Source organism: Pan troglodytes, chromosome 13, assembly GCF_028858775.2.
Source record: "Pan troglodytes isolate AG18354 chromosome 13, NHGRI_mPanTro3-v2.0_pri, whole genome shotgun sequence".
Lineage (NCBI taxonomy): Eukaryota > Metazoa > Chordata > Mammalia > Primates > Hominidae > Pan > Pan troglodytes.
The window spans coordinates 112,163,325-112,180,910 of record NC_072411.2 but is presented as its reverse complement, the minus strand read 5'-3'; the positions used below and the strand labels follow the sequence as shown (position 1 = coordinate 112,180,910).

General features: G+C 36.7%; 1 protein-coding gene across 19 annotated transcripts in view; it reads right to left on the bottom strand.

Moving 5' to 3' along the window:
- UNC80 (unc-80 homolog, NALCN channel complex subunit) overlaps positions 1-17,586 on the bottom strand; it is a 228,567-nt gene that overhangs the window by 59,884 nt on the left and 151,097 nt on the right. For 16 of the 19 annotated variants that reach the window (XM_009444163.5, XM_003309448.6, XM_054680141.2 and 13 more), the window contains 9 exons: positions 17,417-17,548; positions 12,792-12,935; positions 9,667-9,767; positions 8,582-8,668; positions 5,637-5,820; positions 3,830-3,924; positions 2,705-2,794; positions 2,008-2,109; positions 3-183 (listed from right to left, as the gene is read on the bottom strand). In XM_009444163.5, coding sequence (XP_009442438.2) covers positions 3-183; positions 2,008-2,109; positions 2,705-2,794; positions 3,830-3,924; positions 5,637-5,820; positions 8,582-8,668; positions 9,667-9,767; positions 12,792-12,935; positions 17,417-17,548 — 1,116 coding nt within the window. The remainder of the gene's footprint in view (positions 1-2; positions 184-2,007; positions 2,110-2,704; positions 2,795-3,829; positions 3,925-5,636; positions 5,821-8,581; positions 8,669-9,666; positions 9,768-12,791; positions 12,936-17,416; positions 17,549-17,586) is intronic. The other 3 variants (XM_009444164.5, XM_054680140.2, XM_009444173.5) reach the window with 1 other exon arrangement.

The window sequence follows — 17,586 nt, the reverse complement described above, 5'->3', positions numbered from 1 at the left end:
ACCTTGAGGATCACTGAAGAGTGAAAACTCAGCATCAATAGCACTACGAGGGAATGAGGGCAGGCGGAGGAGGTCTTCCTGAAGCATGGAGACGTGGGACTGTTTGTGGGCTGTGGGGATCTTCTGGGTTAGGGAGATGAGAAACAACACCCGCCCTACTTCTTCCAGCTTTCGGGTGAACACCTGGAGAAAACAAAAGCAGGAGCAGACAAAAAGGAGTATTAGAAACTCCAGATTTATAGACTGAAAAAACTAAAGGAAAACCTTTAATGGCAAACTGGGTTGATAAAGTCGGAAAAGGGGAAAAAGTGAAATGAGGGAGACATGTGTTTTTATCCTTTACCACAAGCAAGAGCAAACAATTCTCAATTGCCTCTTACTTCCTTCTGCCTGCTTTACAGAAGGAAATGTTCCTTACGGAGTTTTAGGCTGGAGAGGAGCATAAGGCAAGCATTGTCAAGATTAGTTCAATATTAAATAGAGCCCATTTGTTTGGATGCTATAATATGGAAGACCTTCACTAACAGGGTCAGTGAGTCAGTCAGTTCCAATTGCTTCTACCATTGCCACCAATGCCTGAAGCTGTTTCCTGGGAGTTCCGGGTTTGTCTTTAAAAAAAGACTGATGTGAGATCCAGGAAAACCCTATCTTGGGACAGAAGCTCATAGGTCCTTGATTGGTGCTCTGAGTTTAGAGGGCATACACATGGGGCTCTTGGTTCTTAGGTCCTTTTCTCTTGATGATTAGGAAGTTTATATGCAGTGAGTAGCTACTGAGGAAACTTCTGAGCCAGACTCATAGGCCTCCATGTTATAATCTCCTTGAGGAACTTAGAAGTCTTAAGGCTCTAACTTGAAGTGTACATCAGAGCAAGAACTCCATTTGATGGCATTCTTTGAAAACTTGTTCTTAAACATGATGAACAGACACACACACACACACACACACACACACACACACAGACAGAGACTAGGGAAGCACCATTATTGATTAGGGTTTCAATTATCTTACCCCAAAATCATGGGCTGGGGTAATTTGGGGAGAATTGTTTTAGAAATTGTTTATATTTAAGATCTAACAGTTTTGCCCAACATCTCACACCTTGCAACACATTTAGTATTTTCTTTCTTTTAAATAGAATGTCGGTAGTTAATGGTAGCTATATTTTTAATTACTTAAGTGGTCTAATTCTATGCCATTCTCACCCATTTCATGAAGATATTTTTGGATATTTTGAAGGCAAATTATTATCCTTGATATGTACAGAAAATTGAAATGATCAAGTATCCTGAAATTCTTTAAAGATTTTATTTAAAAATGAATGTAATAAATATGCAATATTAAAATTGTATCATTTTTAGAATTGTGTACTAAAGCTATATTTTGCATGCAGAATAGTGACTTTCCTTAAGCTCAAAGTTTGATTTGAGATTAAATGTGAATATTATTCTGTTCTTCAACCTTAAACCTAAGTACAGTTGCTAGACTATATCTCTTCCTGTTTCAAGAGAAATTAATAACATGCCCAAGGTCAGATCCCTGGTCAGAGGCAGAACTTGGATGAAGTCCAAATCTTTGAACTTTAGTTTAATGCTTTTTTTTTCAAGCATACTAGAGTGACCCCTTTTACTTTGTAGCCAGCTAGTGTAAACCACTGGGATAATTTACATAGCTACATTATGTGTATTTCCAATCCAATTTTACAGAAATGTGAAATGAAAATCTACATATAGAAAATAATAGGTAAATAAATTAGATTTCTATTATTTATACTCAATAATTCATCATTACACTACTCCAAGTGAGTGTTTCTTAATACCTTTAAGCAATGATCCAATTTGTAAATCTTACACTATTTAGGGGAATAATTTGTTGAGTAAGGGCCAACTACTGTCTCCAGAAAGGGTCAAAATGGAATCATAAAATCTCAAAGTTGGCAAAGTATGAACAGATATCTACTCCAACAACATGACAAAACCATGGAATAAAACTGACGTGGTCTGTCACCTGTTTCTGAATGAGCTCCTGTCCCTTCTCTGGATGCATATGTACAAGGTTCAGCTGGGGAGATACTGACCTCCGGAAAGGATAAATATCTCGAACATAGGTCTGTGTGGATTACATAAAGAGACAAAAAAAAGAGTTCAAAAGATTAAACATTTTTTCCCATTTCTTCTTTACCCAAAGATCTAAGCACTAGGATGCTATGCCAGGAGAAAAGCAGCTAAAGGCAATGTACTAAACAACACTCTGGAAGATCACTGTAAAGTGATGTCAGTGAGCATCCTGAGGCCCTTCTGCTCATTAGATCAGATCAGCATGGTCTTGTTTAACATGGTAGAAAAGAGATGCAAAACAGCATTCAAATTCCAAATAGACACACACAGGTATTATACGGGCAACGTAATTTTACATGTAATAATGATCAATACCTAAGTGTCTTATCTAGCTTATCTCATTTAACTATTACAACTGCTTTAGCATGGATACCATTATCATTACCTTCATTTTACACACAAGAAAACCAAAGGGTAGAAAGGTGAAGTCGCCAGTCAAAAGCCCCATTGATAGTAAGATGGTGTGACCCAGGTGGCCATACTATTACCTTCTAAACAGCGATGCCTCCCTGACTGTGAGCCACCCTCAGGTAGGCATGATAAGCCTTTGGCACAACTCAACGGGGATGTCATTACTGGTGTCTCACCTTATTGTAGTGGATAAGGTTCCATCGTTTATCCATAAGAAAATAATGTGTTGACTGGGATTCTGGGATATTAAAAAACTCCAGACACTCCTAGAACAATAGCAACAAATTTTAATAAATGTTTATCAGGAAGATATTATGTGCTAGGTAGTAAGGTGACAGATACAAATTTTGAAAAAACAAGGTAACCTCTTACGAGAATTATCTGTATATATTGATGTCTTATGTAAATTGTATACATTAGATATGTGTGTGTATATATGTGTATACACACACACACACACATATATATATACACATATATATACACACATACCATGGCTGCATATATACCCACACAGAGCTATCCAAAGAATGGTACGATAAAGACTGATAACGTGATATAGACCATCTGCTCTCATAGTGCCCAAAGATGTACAATTATAATTCAGACTGAGTGATGGACTGTGGAGGAACAGTGGCACCTACTGGTCTCAGCATCAGGAAGAAAGCATGTTTGAGAAACATTTAAGAATAATATAAACTATCATGCACTGTGCACATTATATACTATATACTAGGCATAGATAACTTGTATAACCTGAACTAGTATCTCAGTACTGTTGAAAATGAAACTGAGACTAGAGAAGTCTTATCACTTGATTTAGGTCACACTGGTTGTGGTGAAGGCAGTGTTTGAATATACTCTGTTTGCCTTCCTGCTATCCTATCATTCATCGTGAGTATAAAAATGGAGTATTTGTTGAAGTTGGGCCTTGGAAATTCTCTGGAGATGTCTGAATGAGGCCAAAAGGAGTAGTAATGTCCCTTTCTACTGAAATAAGATGCACGAGTTTGGAAAAGTTGATTTTTTTTCCAGAGGTCTCTTCTACTTACATCTGGGCCCAGAACTATGTTCCTGAAAATCAGATTACTAAAAGTTTACTGACTAAAGTCAGTAGAAGTGGGGAAAATTATGGAAGGAAATAGCATAAGGAAATAATAGTGGGGCAGATTTTAGAAGAGTAAAGAAATGCATACATCCATTTAAAGACAGAAAAATGCCATTTTATTCTAAAATGGATCTTCAGTGAGGTGGCCATAGCAGTGTCCTTAAAAATTGTTTCTGTTAAAAGTCATTCCTACCTTCAACAGGGCTTCAAATTGAGTGTCTTCATGGACTGGTAACTGGGTTGGGATATCGCACTCATTCTGTCCATGAACTACCAAGGTTTTAGTACCTACGGAAGATAAAAATAATAATAAACTGACTTTTACTATAGAAAATTTGTATTTTAAAGCATAAAATATTAAAATATTATCAATAAGCTGATGTTTTTACTGTTAATTACAATTCTTAATTCATAGTTACATATATATTTTATTTATTTTTAACCTGGAAGTTTAAGATTAATATATATATATATTTTAAATATATTCACTTATTAAAAGTGATAGGTATGGAGTTCCCAATACTTTTTTAAAATTTTTATTTTTAGTAGAGATGGGGTTTCACCATGTTGCCCAAGCTGGTCTCAAACTCCTGACCTCAAGCAATCCACCTGCCTCGGCCTCCCAAAGTGTGGAGATTACAGGAGTGAGCCACCGCGCTTGGCCAAGTTCTCAATACTTCTACCTGTCTTTTACATGCATAATTGTATTTAAATCTCATAGCCACCCCATGATGTGGGTGTTATGATTTTTTATCTTACAAATGAGGAAAAAGAGAAATGGAATAACTTAAGAGACATATTTATTTAGTGGAAGAGTTAGAATTCAAACCTCAAGCATTTCAACAAGTAGTGCATCCCTGTTTTCTAGATGAGGTGACCAGGCAATAAAAGTTAAGAAAATATAAACAGGGATATTGGCAAAACCAAAACATGTACTTGAAATGTAGCTGAAAGCTACATTTTCTGTATTCTTCTTGGCTGATTGAGACAATATTTATTCTACTTCATTCATTAATTACAAATCTTTGTGAACATTATGATATACCTCGATTTTTAGTGAGTTGTTTTTAAGTATGTTAAAAATAGGAGTTTCTTTGCTGTAATAAAAACTGATCACTTTTTTTGGATAACCTACAGAACATATACATACACAATTCCCATTCATCGAATGCTTATCATGAGCCAGGTATGGCAGCAAGTATTTCACATATCTCAACTCATTTATTCCTCACAATTGTGAAGTATGAATTATATCCCTATTTTATACACAAAGAAAGAAAGCTTTGAGAAATAATGTACTTCTTCACAGTTAATACTAGTTATGTGACTAATAAATGACAGTGCTATGATTTAAACACAGGCTTTTTTGCTGCGAGAACTTGTGTTGTCATCTCTACATAATTCTGTCTTTCACTTTTATTTCAATACACGTATCATCTCAAATTTTCTTAGTCACTGCACAAGGATAAAGAATTGTCAAAATCTTTGTCTTAAGGCAAAACAAGCTATCCGAAGTGAAAAGGAACCGTATCTTGAGTTTACATCACGCTTCATGTTCTTTTGTAATGCTCCTTCTTCCTGCTTTCCCCTTTTCCAATTTTTCATAAAGCCCTCTCTCATGGAGTTTACAAAAGACTGGAGTCCATGCCATACAAACAATATTATTCTCCTTGCACTGCCAAAAATTCACTCAAACAAGCTTTCAGTTCAGCTGGCTCTCTGCAATAGACTTAAATAAATCTTCAACCTTGGCAGCCCTTCAAGGACTGATTCATGCGGATCTCAGTTCTGAGTCTCCCTTTTCAGCTGGCAACCGCTGACTTTTTAAAGGGTCTATTGTATTTCCTCTGATTATATTAAACAAAAATTCTTTGAAGCACTCCATACTGGGGGTTAGAACTCTGAAAATTTTCTCATGAATGAAAGAGACTCTTAGTCTTTCAAAGGGCTATTTATAATTTTTTTTAAAGTTATGTTACTAAAAAGTAGTAGTGACTTACCTGGCATTGAAGCGGTCACCAGGAGCTTCACCTCACACTGCTCCTTCTTCATCGTCTGCTTGAGATCCTTGAAGAAGAGGCCCTCCACGTAACCCACCACCTCCCACAGGAATGTCAGGGTGGCTGAAATGGCATCCATCCCCCACTCGCAGGGGGTCCGCACAAAGTACATGATTAATCCTACCTAGAAGTCAGGATAAGAAGAGTTCACAAAGCTACAATAATCCTGAGCTCACATTCTCATTTCCTTAGCTTTTCTTGTTTTAAACTCGACCTTCTTCTGTGCCTTCATATTCTCTGTTCAGATGCTTCTCTAACACTTTCAATGTTACCAGGAGAGGGCATAACTGGAAAACTGACCACACAGGCGGCTGTACATTTTTATATATCATTAAAATGGCGAATTCTTAAGAAAAAAGCAGATCATTCCCCCCTCCCCCCACCCAGGCATCATGTCACTTGGTAGCTAGGTACTTGGGCCATCTAAAATTCATCTGTATAAGAAGTTTGTCCAAGCACTATTTGCAGCTTGGATTATGTCTAATAGTCTCAAACCTAAGAGCACGCTGCTTGGCTAAGTTGATGAACTTCAAAATTTTTGTGTGTCTTCTTTTTTTTTTGTTTCTAAATTCAGGGGTACACGTGCAGGTTTGTTACTTAGGTAAATGTGTGTCATGAGGTTTGTTGTGACAAACCTTACATTATTTTATCAGCTGGGTTGTTTGCATATCTTCTAATGTAATTTTGAAAAACTGTGTGCTCTTTTGCACCTTTTAAAGTTGACATCTAAAATGCCTCATTCAAAGTTTATTTTTTGTTAATAGGAGGTAGAATATGTTCAGCATTCTATACATTGAAATAAGATGAGGACTGACTATAATTGGAATATTTGATGAAATAACTTTCAATTATCCTATTCAATAATGTGCAAATATTCAGAAAGAAATAGTGTAAATTTTTTTTTCTTGTGGGTTTTAACCATTGTTTCTTCAAAAATTTTGTAGTCCTGGAAAACTTTCTAGTTATGTTGAAAGAATCAGTGTCACAAACCTAATCTGTTTTGGTGTTCTAAATGCTGGACACCCTAAGGAGGGCCAACCCTCACCCTTAATAGAAATTTATAAAACATAGGACCAGATACAAAGTCCTATGGGTTAAAGTGCATTGATCAATCAGAAAAGATGATTTCTTAAAACTACTAATAACATAGAATTCAGATTCTTTCTCCAACCTACATGCCTGTCAGTGCAGCCTGGTAATCTCTGGGATGATGGGTTGGGTCTTCCTTGTGTGCACTAGAATAATGGTTGAGATGGCAGACTTACTCAACAAGTGTTAGTGCATATCTGTTAAGTTGAGTATTTGGAGATTTATTTCTTTTAAAACTATCTGGGCATCAAGCTCCCTTAAAAATATTTTTGTTGCAGAGCTAAAGGATGGAGGAGAGCAATGGTCTGGGCAAGCATTTCTCCTATTCAGTGACCTGGGGAAGGGGCAGGTACACAAGCAAGCGAAAGAAACACTGAAGGCGCTCTCACCTCCAGTCCCTCTTTGGGCTCTTTCCATACCAGCCTGGATGGAGTGTAAATTTGGCAGGGCACACACCTAAACTGAGGGAGGCCCTGACATTTGGCTTTCCAAATCCACCTTTGGTTTTTGTGTGGTGTAGACAGAACCCAGAAGTAGTGGATGCTTGGCTGGAAAGCTTTCCAGATAGAACGGCCGTAAGCTGTTGTCACTGAGCAGGATGCTGTAGCTGGTGGACTTCCTATGTTAGAGCCATATGGGACTCATGGCAAGAACTCAGGGGGTCTAAAGCACCCGCAGAAGCTGAGGGGAGGTTGAGTCTCCTGGCAAACAGTGCCAGGAGCAGACAGGCTTTGAGTGACAGCAGCCATGGGCTTGAGTTCGTGCCCATCCAGATATCCAGCAACCAGCCAGACTTAAGAACATGGTCTCACAAATGAAGGACCCAGATAAAATGCAAGGGGTGAGATGTGGAACACAGGTCTTTTTTCTCCCCAACTCCACATAGCTATAGAGACAAAAGCAGTGGGAAGGAGGGAGAATTCCTAGAGACTATGCATTTTTATCCAAGAGAGACTGAAAACCACCAAAAAGTACTGTTTATGTTTTGGTACCGGTCTGAACTTAAATCTGGATTGGACATTTATTCATATTTTTTTCCCTTGCCAACCAGCAAGTAGGCACTCAGAAGAAAGATGACCAAATTAGTCTTAGACAAGAGAAAGGAATTACAAATGTTCTCTGCACATGGGGGTTGTGGTGGGAGTTAAATTTATCACCCTGCTAGGGATGCATATGCATATGGATAACTGAAGGAGTATGCTCAGCACAGACATTAATTTGGCTATTTGTCTGCCTGGATTAAGGGGCAGTTTCAAGGCGTAGTCATCAGGTTCTAGTCCCCAGACTGCATATTCATTTGGGGTTTAAAAAAGAATGTGAAGAAATTGGTAAGTCTCAGAGGATCAGAAAAGAACTGCCAGGGCAGTTAAAACTGTCATAGACAGTTGCCATGGAAAAATACATACACAAAAACTTTCCATCTAGGACAACAGTTGCATCTGTGTGTGTGTGTGTGTGTGTGTGTGTGTGTGTGTGTGTGTGTGTTTAAACATAGAGATAGGAAAAGAGGAAAAAATACTAAAAGAACACATGTTTTCTCAACAGAAAACAAAAATAAAGAACAAACATAAGGAAGTTATATATTGCTAAAGGAAGACAGAGAGGAAACTGACATTTATATTGACTGTCCTCCATATGTCAAAGAGTATGCCAGGCAGGGGCTTCCCTACACAGAATTTAGTTGACCAGGATTTGCCTTTAGTAATGTAATTAATGGAAATTTATTGAAAAAAATCTCCTAAGACCTTTTCATCATGGTGCTGCTTCGTAATTGGAAATGAACATTTATAACTCACCAAATAGTTGAATAGGATGTGAGATGTCTGAGCAGGAAAGTCTCCAATATTCAAGAGAAGTTTGCGCAGCATGTACATTAACTCATCCTGAAAGAAGAACAGAATTTTTAATGTTTCCTTCAGCTGCCATGCTGTAGAAAATAAAATTAACTTCTTGAAAATTCGGGATTGGGTGAGGGATTTTTTTTACTTTTGCCCACATATTGATTTCAATTATGTTCAACATTTTAATATAGTATATGTGATACTTGTTAAGTAGTATTTAAACCATCTGGAACACCTTTCTCCTAGGAGCTAACACATAAAAATCACTGAGCAGTAAACGACTTTGTTCTTTTTAAATTGACACTGTGTGTGTAGGTCACAGGCAAGTCACAGGAAAGCTGTATATTTAGTTAACTCTATTGGCCATGGTAGCCTGATATGATGGGACTATGAGGAGGACCTATGTTGAAAAATCACTAGACAAACCATGTTTTTGTGAACGTCTTAATTCTGCTTTCTAGGTTTGGAGTCAAAGAGAAAAAGAGAGGTTACAAGAGACTAGATTGAAATGTCTGTAATTAACTTTACCTTTCAGAAACTAAACTTAACCTTCCAGTGAATATGACTATAGCATAGAAATGAACAAATAATTTTTAATCATCGCTGTATTTTGCCACTGCTTGAAAAGCTACTTTTATTTGGCATGATCTTCTTACAAGGTGGTCTGACAAATCAGGTTTTTGGTTAATGAAAAATTTTAACATATTCTAATAATCATACCTGCATCAGACTGCCAAGCAATCAGAATTCAATGAAGGTACTCAATAGTAAGAACATTATACTTAATTTAATCTTGCAGTATTTTAGGATCCTCACTAGCAATGTAACATATATATATATATAGAAACATGAATTAATGGAGAAATTTAAAACAGCAAAGTTAAGTATTGCTCATCATTATCATTATTTAAAAAGTACTTATTGGTTGTGTATTGGAGGGCATTGAGTTGCATGCACTGCACTATAAAGTTCTTTGTATGATTTTAACAGTGTTCACACTTGTAGCCACAGAGCTACACTAAAAAGGAAGAGGAATTTACTTGTCTATTGCTGATGGTCAGTTTTTCCAGAAAATGTCGAAGAACCGTTGATGGATCTTCAATTAGACAGTTCCATAAGACTTGTTGAGCCACAGCACTCACTTCAGAGAGAAAGAAAGTTGAACATTTGTCTTAAATGGAGTTAAGTCTATGAGATAAAGTATTTGACAATTTACAAGCTTTAGTCTCTGCTTTTTGCCTTAAAAGGCTCTGTGAACTCTTTTTTCTTTTGAAAGGTAGGTGTTTGTTCTCTTCGTTGTTGTCTCTGAACATTTTCACATGTAAAGAACAGGTTACCAAAAAGTGTAGGAGTTGTCTTCAGGTATCAGCAATGCTTTTGCAAAGAATATCTCTGTGAATATATGCAATTGTCTTTGTTGTGGAAGTCACCCCAATAATAGCAGTAGTCAGCACTTATTAAATTACAGTCATATTTTATTGTTTATTTTATGGAGAAACTATGAAAGACTATTTGGATTTTGAAAATATGTTTTGGTTTAGAATGCATATGAATTAGGGATTTTTTTTTCTGTCCACATGAATGCTTCAAACAGTATCTCCTTCAGCGAGATAAAGTAGTTGAGCCAATAACAATTAGGTTCTCACTTCTAACGAAGAAGTCTTAAGAATAAATAATTAATCCTAATGAGAAAGGAAGTGCTATTTCTGTGGGGAAAGTGGTCAGGCTAAGATTGTCTAGAAGTGCCCAGACTAAGAAAGCAGGTGGGTAAAAAACAGGGCCAGTAAGCACTGAATGGTCTTTAGTTTCAACGTGTTTCCCAATTCCATTGGTTTTCAAAAGTAGGAATACAGAATTTAGCTTAAATTTATTTCAAATAAATGATACCAAATTTTGATTCAGAAACAAGCCATACAGTTAAAGTTAAAGGACATATAAATAATATTAACAAAAATATAAATCCAGAGCTGTAGCTTTCATGTGTCTCTATAACTAATTAAAATAGGTGTGAGTTTTTCTCAGGTTGATATTGATTGCAAAAATATCTTTACATGTGAAATAAGCCAGGCACAGGAAAACAAATACTGCATGTTTTCACTCATTTGTAGAAGCTAAATAAGTTGATCTCTCAGAAGTAGACAGTAGAATAGTGCTAACTAGAGGCTAGGAAGGGGAGGCGGGAGGGAGGCATGGGAAAGGTTGGTTAATGGATAAGAAATTACAGCTAGATCTCCCAATGCTATGACGAGTTAGTGGGTGCAGTGCACCAGCATGACACATGTATACATATGTAACTAACCTGCACAATGTGCACATGTACCCTAAAACTTAAAGTATAATTTAAAAAAAAATTAAAAAAAAAAAGAAATTACAGCTAGATAGCAGGAATAAGTTTCAGTGTTCTTTAGCACTGTAGGGTGACTATAGGTAGCAATAATTTATTCTATATTCTCAAATAGCTAGAAGAGAGAATTTTGAGTGTTCCTAACACAAAGAAATACTGTTTGAGGTGAAGGATATGCTAATTACCATGATTTGATCATTACACATTGTATATAGGTAATGAAATATCACTGTACCCCATAAATATGTACAATTATTATGTGTCAATTAAAACTTTAAAAATGTTCATGTTATTTTTATTTTAATTGCTTAAGTAAGGCAGTTTCATGCCTAAAACATGAAAAATGCAAAGAGAAAAATAAGACTGGGAAGTCCACTCATCACAGAAACAACTACTAACAGTTTGGAGTATGTCATTTCACATACATGAAATATATACTTACGTGCATTATTTTATTTTATTTTTATTTTTGAAATGGAGTCTCACTCTGTTGCCCAGGCTGAAGTGCAGTGGTGCGGTTTCGGCTCACTGCAACCTCCGCCTTCCAGGTTCAAGCAATTCTCCTGCCTCAGCCTCATGAGTAGCTGGGATTACAGGCATGTGCCACCACGCCTGGCTAATTTTTGTATTTTTAGTAGAGACAGGGTTTCACCACGTTGGCCAGGCTGGTCTCGAACTCCTGATCTCAAGTGATCTGCCTGCCTCAGCCTTCCAAAGTGCTGGGATTACAAGCATGAGCCACCGTGCCCAGTCTACTTACATGTATTTTAAAATAGTACTATATATAGAAAATATTCTTTGGTATTCGGTTTTTTACTTAGCAATATATTATCACTTTTTATATTAATATTCATCTAGAACGCAATTCCAGCATTCACAGAATGTTATCATATGGAGGTACTATGATTAGCTAATTGCTTATTGTTAGGGATTTAAAGTCTTTCTAAATATTTTTTATTTTAAATAATGATCAGTGTACAATGTCATTTATACAGCCCTCATGATTGTCTTAGGAAATTGCTAGAAGCCAAATCTGTGTCAAAAGCTTTTCACACTTTTAAGGTTTTTGATACATATCATGAAACTGTGTTCTAGAATGCTTGTACAGAGTTTTATACTTCATCAGCAAAGTATGAGGATGCTCTTTCCCCTGCTTTTTCACCAGCAATAGATATTTTCATTTAAAGTAATATTTGCCGACTTTCTGGCTGAAATGTAAGATTTAATTACAGTTTTAAACAACGATGTTGTTTCCAGGTGTTACTGGCCATTGGATTGCCTGCTGATATCCTTTGCCCAGTTTTCTAACGGGGTTTTAAAAAATTATTAGTGAGTTATAAGAGCTTTTTAAAATGTAACGTTAAGAAATTAACCTTTGTCTGTCACAAATGTTACTCATCTTTTCCCTTAGTTTATCTTTTCATTTTGCAATTATTCTTTTTAGGTAGTTAGCACGTCAGGAAAGGTAATCACGTAAGAGAGATGGTATTAGTGGTGTCAAGCTAATAGCTAAGATTTCTAAGGTTTGATTTCTATGTGGCTAAATAGTTACTGTGTTGTTCTGTTCTCTGGTCACGAACAATGCTCCTGGACCCAACTACCTATTTTAAATGCAATTTTTTTGGCCATAAAGGTAGAGGGAGAAGGAGGTGGAGAGAGTGATACTGTTAGCGCAGTATGTTACAAATCTGTAATTATAATATGTGCATAAAACGGTTCAACATGTGGCCAGTAGATAACGTGTTTAAGAGCAACCTACTGTCTTCTATCAGATAAACAGCTTAAGAATGTCACTGATGATCTGACTGTTCAAAACTGTACCTGCTACTCCATCTTCCCGCACCTCACCATCCTCCATCAGATGAACAATGGGAAGTACTGCTGCACAGATGCATGCTGGGAACACTGCTTGTGGGGGCTGAGGCACATGGTGGTTCGGCGTGTGTTCAGTGGTATGTTCCTCATCTAAAATGGAAGACAAAATCAGGGTGCTTTTCTCAGTAACGTAATTCTTTGTTGCTACTGTTGTTTTGAGATAGGGTCTCACTCTGTCACCCAGGCTGGAGTACAGTGGCATGATCACTGCTCACTGCAGCCTTGACTTCTTGGGCTCAAGAGATCCTCCTGTCCCAGCCTCCAGAGTAGCTGGGACCACATAGGTGTGCCACCACACCTGACTAATTTTTTTATTTTTTGTAGAGATGAGTCCTCACTATGTTGCCCCAGTCGGTCTTGAACTACCGGGCTCAAGCAATCCTCCCACCTCCACCTCCCAAAGTGCTGAAATTACAGGCATAAGCCACTGCATCTGGCCTCAGTAATATAATTTTAATGCAACATTTCTCAGTTCAAGGCATACTTATTTAAAAGCATAATCCTAGCAATGAGAAAATGCCAACATCTTAAAAAAGATTACGTTACACAAAGTGCCTCTTCATTTTATAACAAATAAAAAAAAACAGCCCACTTTCCGAGTACCATTATTCTTGTTTGGTAGAGAAGCAAAGCACAGACATTCTGGGACAAGTGGATCAGTTCACAATATTAAATCAATGAAGATAAAATTCTAAGCGGACACTAAGACATTTTTCATAGATGCAACTGGTTGTGTGCATGTGAGTGTGTGAGAGATAGTAAGCAGTAATATGGGGTAGAAGAAAACACACATGCATTTAGGATAAGAATGACATAGCCCACCCATATTAATGTTTTCATCCTCATTGATAAATACAATAACAAATTAAAAATAAATATAATTGCATATAGGAATAAAGGAAAAAGGTTAGATTTAGTAGGCAAGGAAGGTAGAAAAGGGATTTAACAGCTCATTAATATGAAAATATACATGTCACTTTTCTAAAGCACTAAAGAATTGTGAGTGTTTGATTCTCAGATTAAAACTTACATGACTATTTGGGATTTTAGAAGGCCTATGAAGGACTAGAGGGTAAGAGACTTATACTGTCATTCTCAGTCCGGGCTTTGAGAGGTGAAGCCAGCTGATCTTCTGGGTTGGATGGGGACTTGGAGAACTTTTGTGTCTAGCTAAAGGATTGTAAATGCACCAGTCAGCACTCTGTGTCTAGCTAAAGGATTGTAAATGCACCAATCAGCACTCTGTAAAATCGCAGCAGTCAGTGCTCTGTGTCTAGCTAAAGGATTGTAAATGCACCAATCAGCACTCTGTAAAATGGACCAATCAGCACTCTGTAAAATGGACCAATCAGCGCTCTGTAAAAGGGACCAATGGATGTGGGAGGGGCCAAATAAGGGAATAAAAGCTGGAATAAAATAAAATAAGGGAATAAAAGCTGGCCACCCGAGCCAGTAGCGGCAACCCGCTTGGGTCCCCTTCCACATTGCAGAAGCTTTGTTCTTTCGCTCTTCACAATAAATCTTGCTGCTGCTCACTCTTTGGGTCCGCATTACCTTTATGAGCTGTAACACTCACTGTGAAGGTCCGCGGCTTCATTCTTGAAGTCAGCGAGACCAAGAACCCGCTGGAAGGAATAAATTCTGGACACAGCTTCGTAGTAGATGCATGTGGAAATCTTTAAAAATGTATATATATATAGTGGACCAAGCACTTCTGCAACAGTGGAGTATAGATCCCTGAAATCTGTTCTTCCGTAAAAGCAATGAGAATACTGTGAAATACACTTTTTTCGGAGCTTTCAAAATTTACCAAAAACTTGGAACTATTTGAGGAGCATGTATTAAAAAAAAAACAAACAAAAAAAAAGGAAAAAAGACCAGTGGTATTTCTGGCTTTTTAACTTGCCCTACTCACCTCCCTGTCTTCCTAGGTCCTTAGGAGCCTTGAAAATTGACAACCTTGCAACCATGGTAGCTGTTAAAACCAGCAGCCTAGCAGCCACTGGATGGGCAGAGCAGTTTTGGAGCCCCCTAAAAGCCTCAACACCAGAGAATTGTCACTACTTGACCTATCTAGAAACCCATGGAAAATCCCTGTTCATAAGATTTGTCTTTATTTAGCTTGACTTAAAGCTTAGTGCAAACAGCTTTATCCCAAGGGCATTTACCAAAAAAAAAAAAAAAAAAATCAGCAACAATTATTTAACATTGTAGCTGTCTGAGGTGCTCATATGAGTTGGGAGAAGCTGGAGGCTGACAAAAATCTTAAAAGGCAAATCTGGGGAATGAGATTTCTAGGGGGCTTGCAAATCACTGACATATTCCTGGTTATCTAGATGGCTGTACATATGTACATGTTGTGCACATGCCCAGGAAAGACCTGAGAAATTCCTCATCTCTCATGTTTGGCTAACCTTGAAGCTCTACACAAGCAGAAAGTACAAAAATGAAGGGCAGAGTTTTAAACTACTGGAACACTGAAGATGTGCCTCAACACACCCAAAGTGGTCCTCAGTAAAGGCTGGAAGACTTATTAGTTCAAGGAACTTACGAAAATCTCTGTCTCATCATTACCTGACCACTAATGTAACTGAGCAGGGATTTCAGTGCTCACACTCAACAAAGGCTTATTATGGACTTTACAAATTAGTCAAGGAAAGTTACTAAACAAACAAATAGCAACACAATAACAACAAAAAATCCTGATGAGGAAAGGGGGACATTTGATTTGCAGAGTTTCCACATTATATAATTTAAATTGTCCATTTTTCAATAAAAAGTTACGAGACATATAAGAAACCCGGAAAATATTGCCCATATACAGAAATAAAAGCAGTCAACATAAACTAACCCTGAGGAAGCTTAAATGTTGGACTTACTAGACAAAGATTTTGTCAGCTATTATAAATATGTTTTATTTTAATATAATGTTATGTTATATAAAACATATTATCTTATAAAGTTATTATAAGATAAAGATATAAATAAAACTATGTATTTCACATGGCATATCTTATATTTTAAAATGGCAGGCACATATCTTACCTTATCCAAAACTGCAATAAATGTAAACTGACTAATCAAAAGGCAAAATTAGCAGAATGGATAAAAACAAACAAATATGAATCAACTGTTATGTTTAAGAGACGTAATTTAGTTTCAAAGACACAAATAAGATGAAAGAAAAGGATGAAAGAAGATATGCCATACAGACAGCAATAAAAAATGATGTGGAGTATCTATGTTAACATCAGACAAAGTATACTGTAAGTGAAAAATTTTTACCACAGGCAAAACAGAGCATGTTATAATGATAAAATAATCAATGAGAAAGACACAACAATTATACAAATATCTGCATATCAAGATTTCATGGTACTGAGAGAAGGATTGACATACAGGTCAGTAGAACAGAACTAAAAAACCATAAATATACTACTACATTTATGTTCAATTGCTTTTTGACAAAGGTGCCAAGAAAATTCAATGGAGAAAATGGTCTTTTCTATGAATAGTGCTGGGACAACTAGTTATCTAAATGCAAAATTCTAACTCATAACATAACACATATTAACTCAAAGTTGATTACACACCTAAATATAAATGCTAAAAACTCTTAGAAGAAAACATAGGAGTAAATCTTTGTGACCTTGGATTAGACAAATTGTGACCTTGGATTAGACAAATTGCGACCTTGGATTAGACAATTGTTTCTTAGATATGACACTAAAAGCACAAATGACAAAAGAAAAACACACACATTGGACCTAATTAAAATAAAAAATTTTGTGCCTCAAAGTTACCTTTAAGAAAGTAAAAAAGACACTCGCTTCTCAGCCTTTTGGCTAAGATCAAGTGAAGAAAGTAAAAAGACAAACTACGAAATGGGAGAAAATATTTGCAAATCATATATCTGATAAGTGACTTATATCCAGAATGTATAAATAGTTCTTATAATTTAACAGTTAAAAGACAAATTGCCCAATTTAAAGTGGGCAAAAGATTTGAATGAATACTTTTACAAAGAAGATATACATATGGTCCATAAGCATATGAAAAGATGCTCCATACCGTTTGTCATTAGGGAAGTGCAAATAAAAATCACATTGAGTTACCACTTTATACCCACAGGGATGAATAAAAACAAAAACAAAAACAAAAACTAGTGACACACACTGAAATCAGCGGAGGAGGTTTTAAAAACACTGATGGGTCCTACCCTCAGAGATTTTGATTTGGTCTTAGGAACTTTTTTTTTAAGCTTCCCAGTTGGTTGTAATGTACTGTAGCTAGGTGGAAAACTATTAACTGTCTAGAATGATGTATTCTGAACCCTCAGCAATATGATTACATGCAATGTAATTAAAATAGAGCCAACTTAAAAATAACAATTGCTGAGGTAAATCAACAATTTTTTTTAAAGGATGCCATGCTAATTTTTTTTAGAATGTCAAGTCATGAGACAAGTTATTTAATGAAGACAATGTAATCAAGTGAGATAATGATATTAACTGGAAAGTGTTTCAAAACACATAAGTCAGGAGAAATAAAACGTATGCAAGAGGACACACCTTCAGCACTGACGGCTGAACGCACTGACCAGACTGACCCGCGGCGGAAGGAATAATTCCTGTGGGAAGTGCTGGAGGTGCAGGATGGACTCACAGACAGTCGACGGGATGCCAGATTGGTGACTTCTTCTACTGGCAAACAAAATGGGGAATGTGAACTTTGGCTTTAT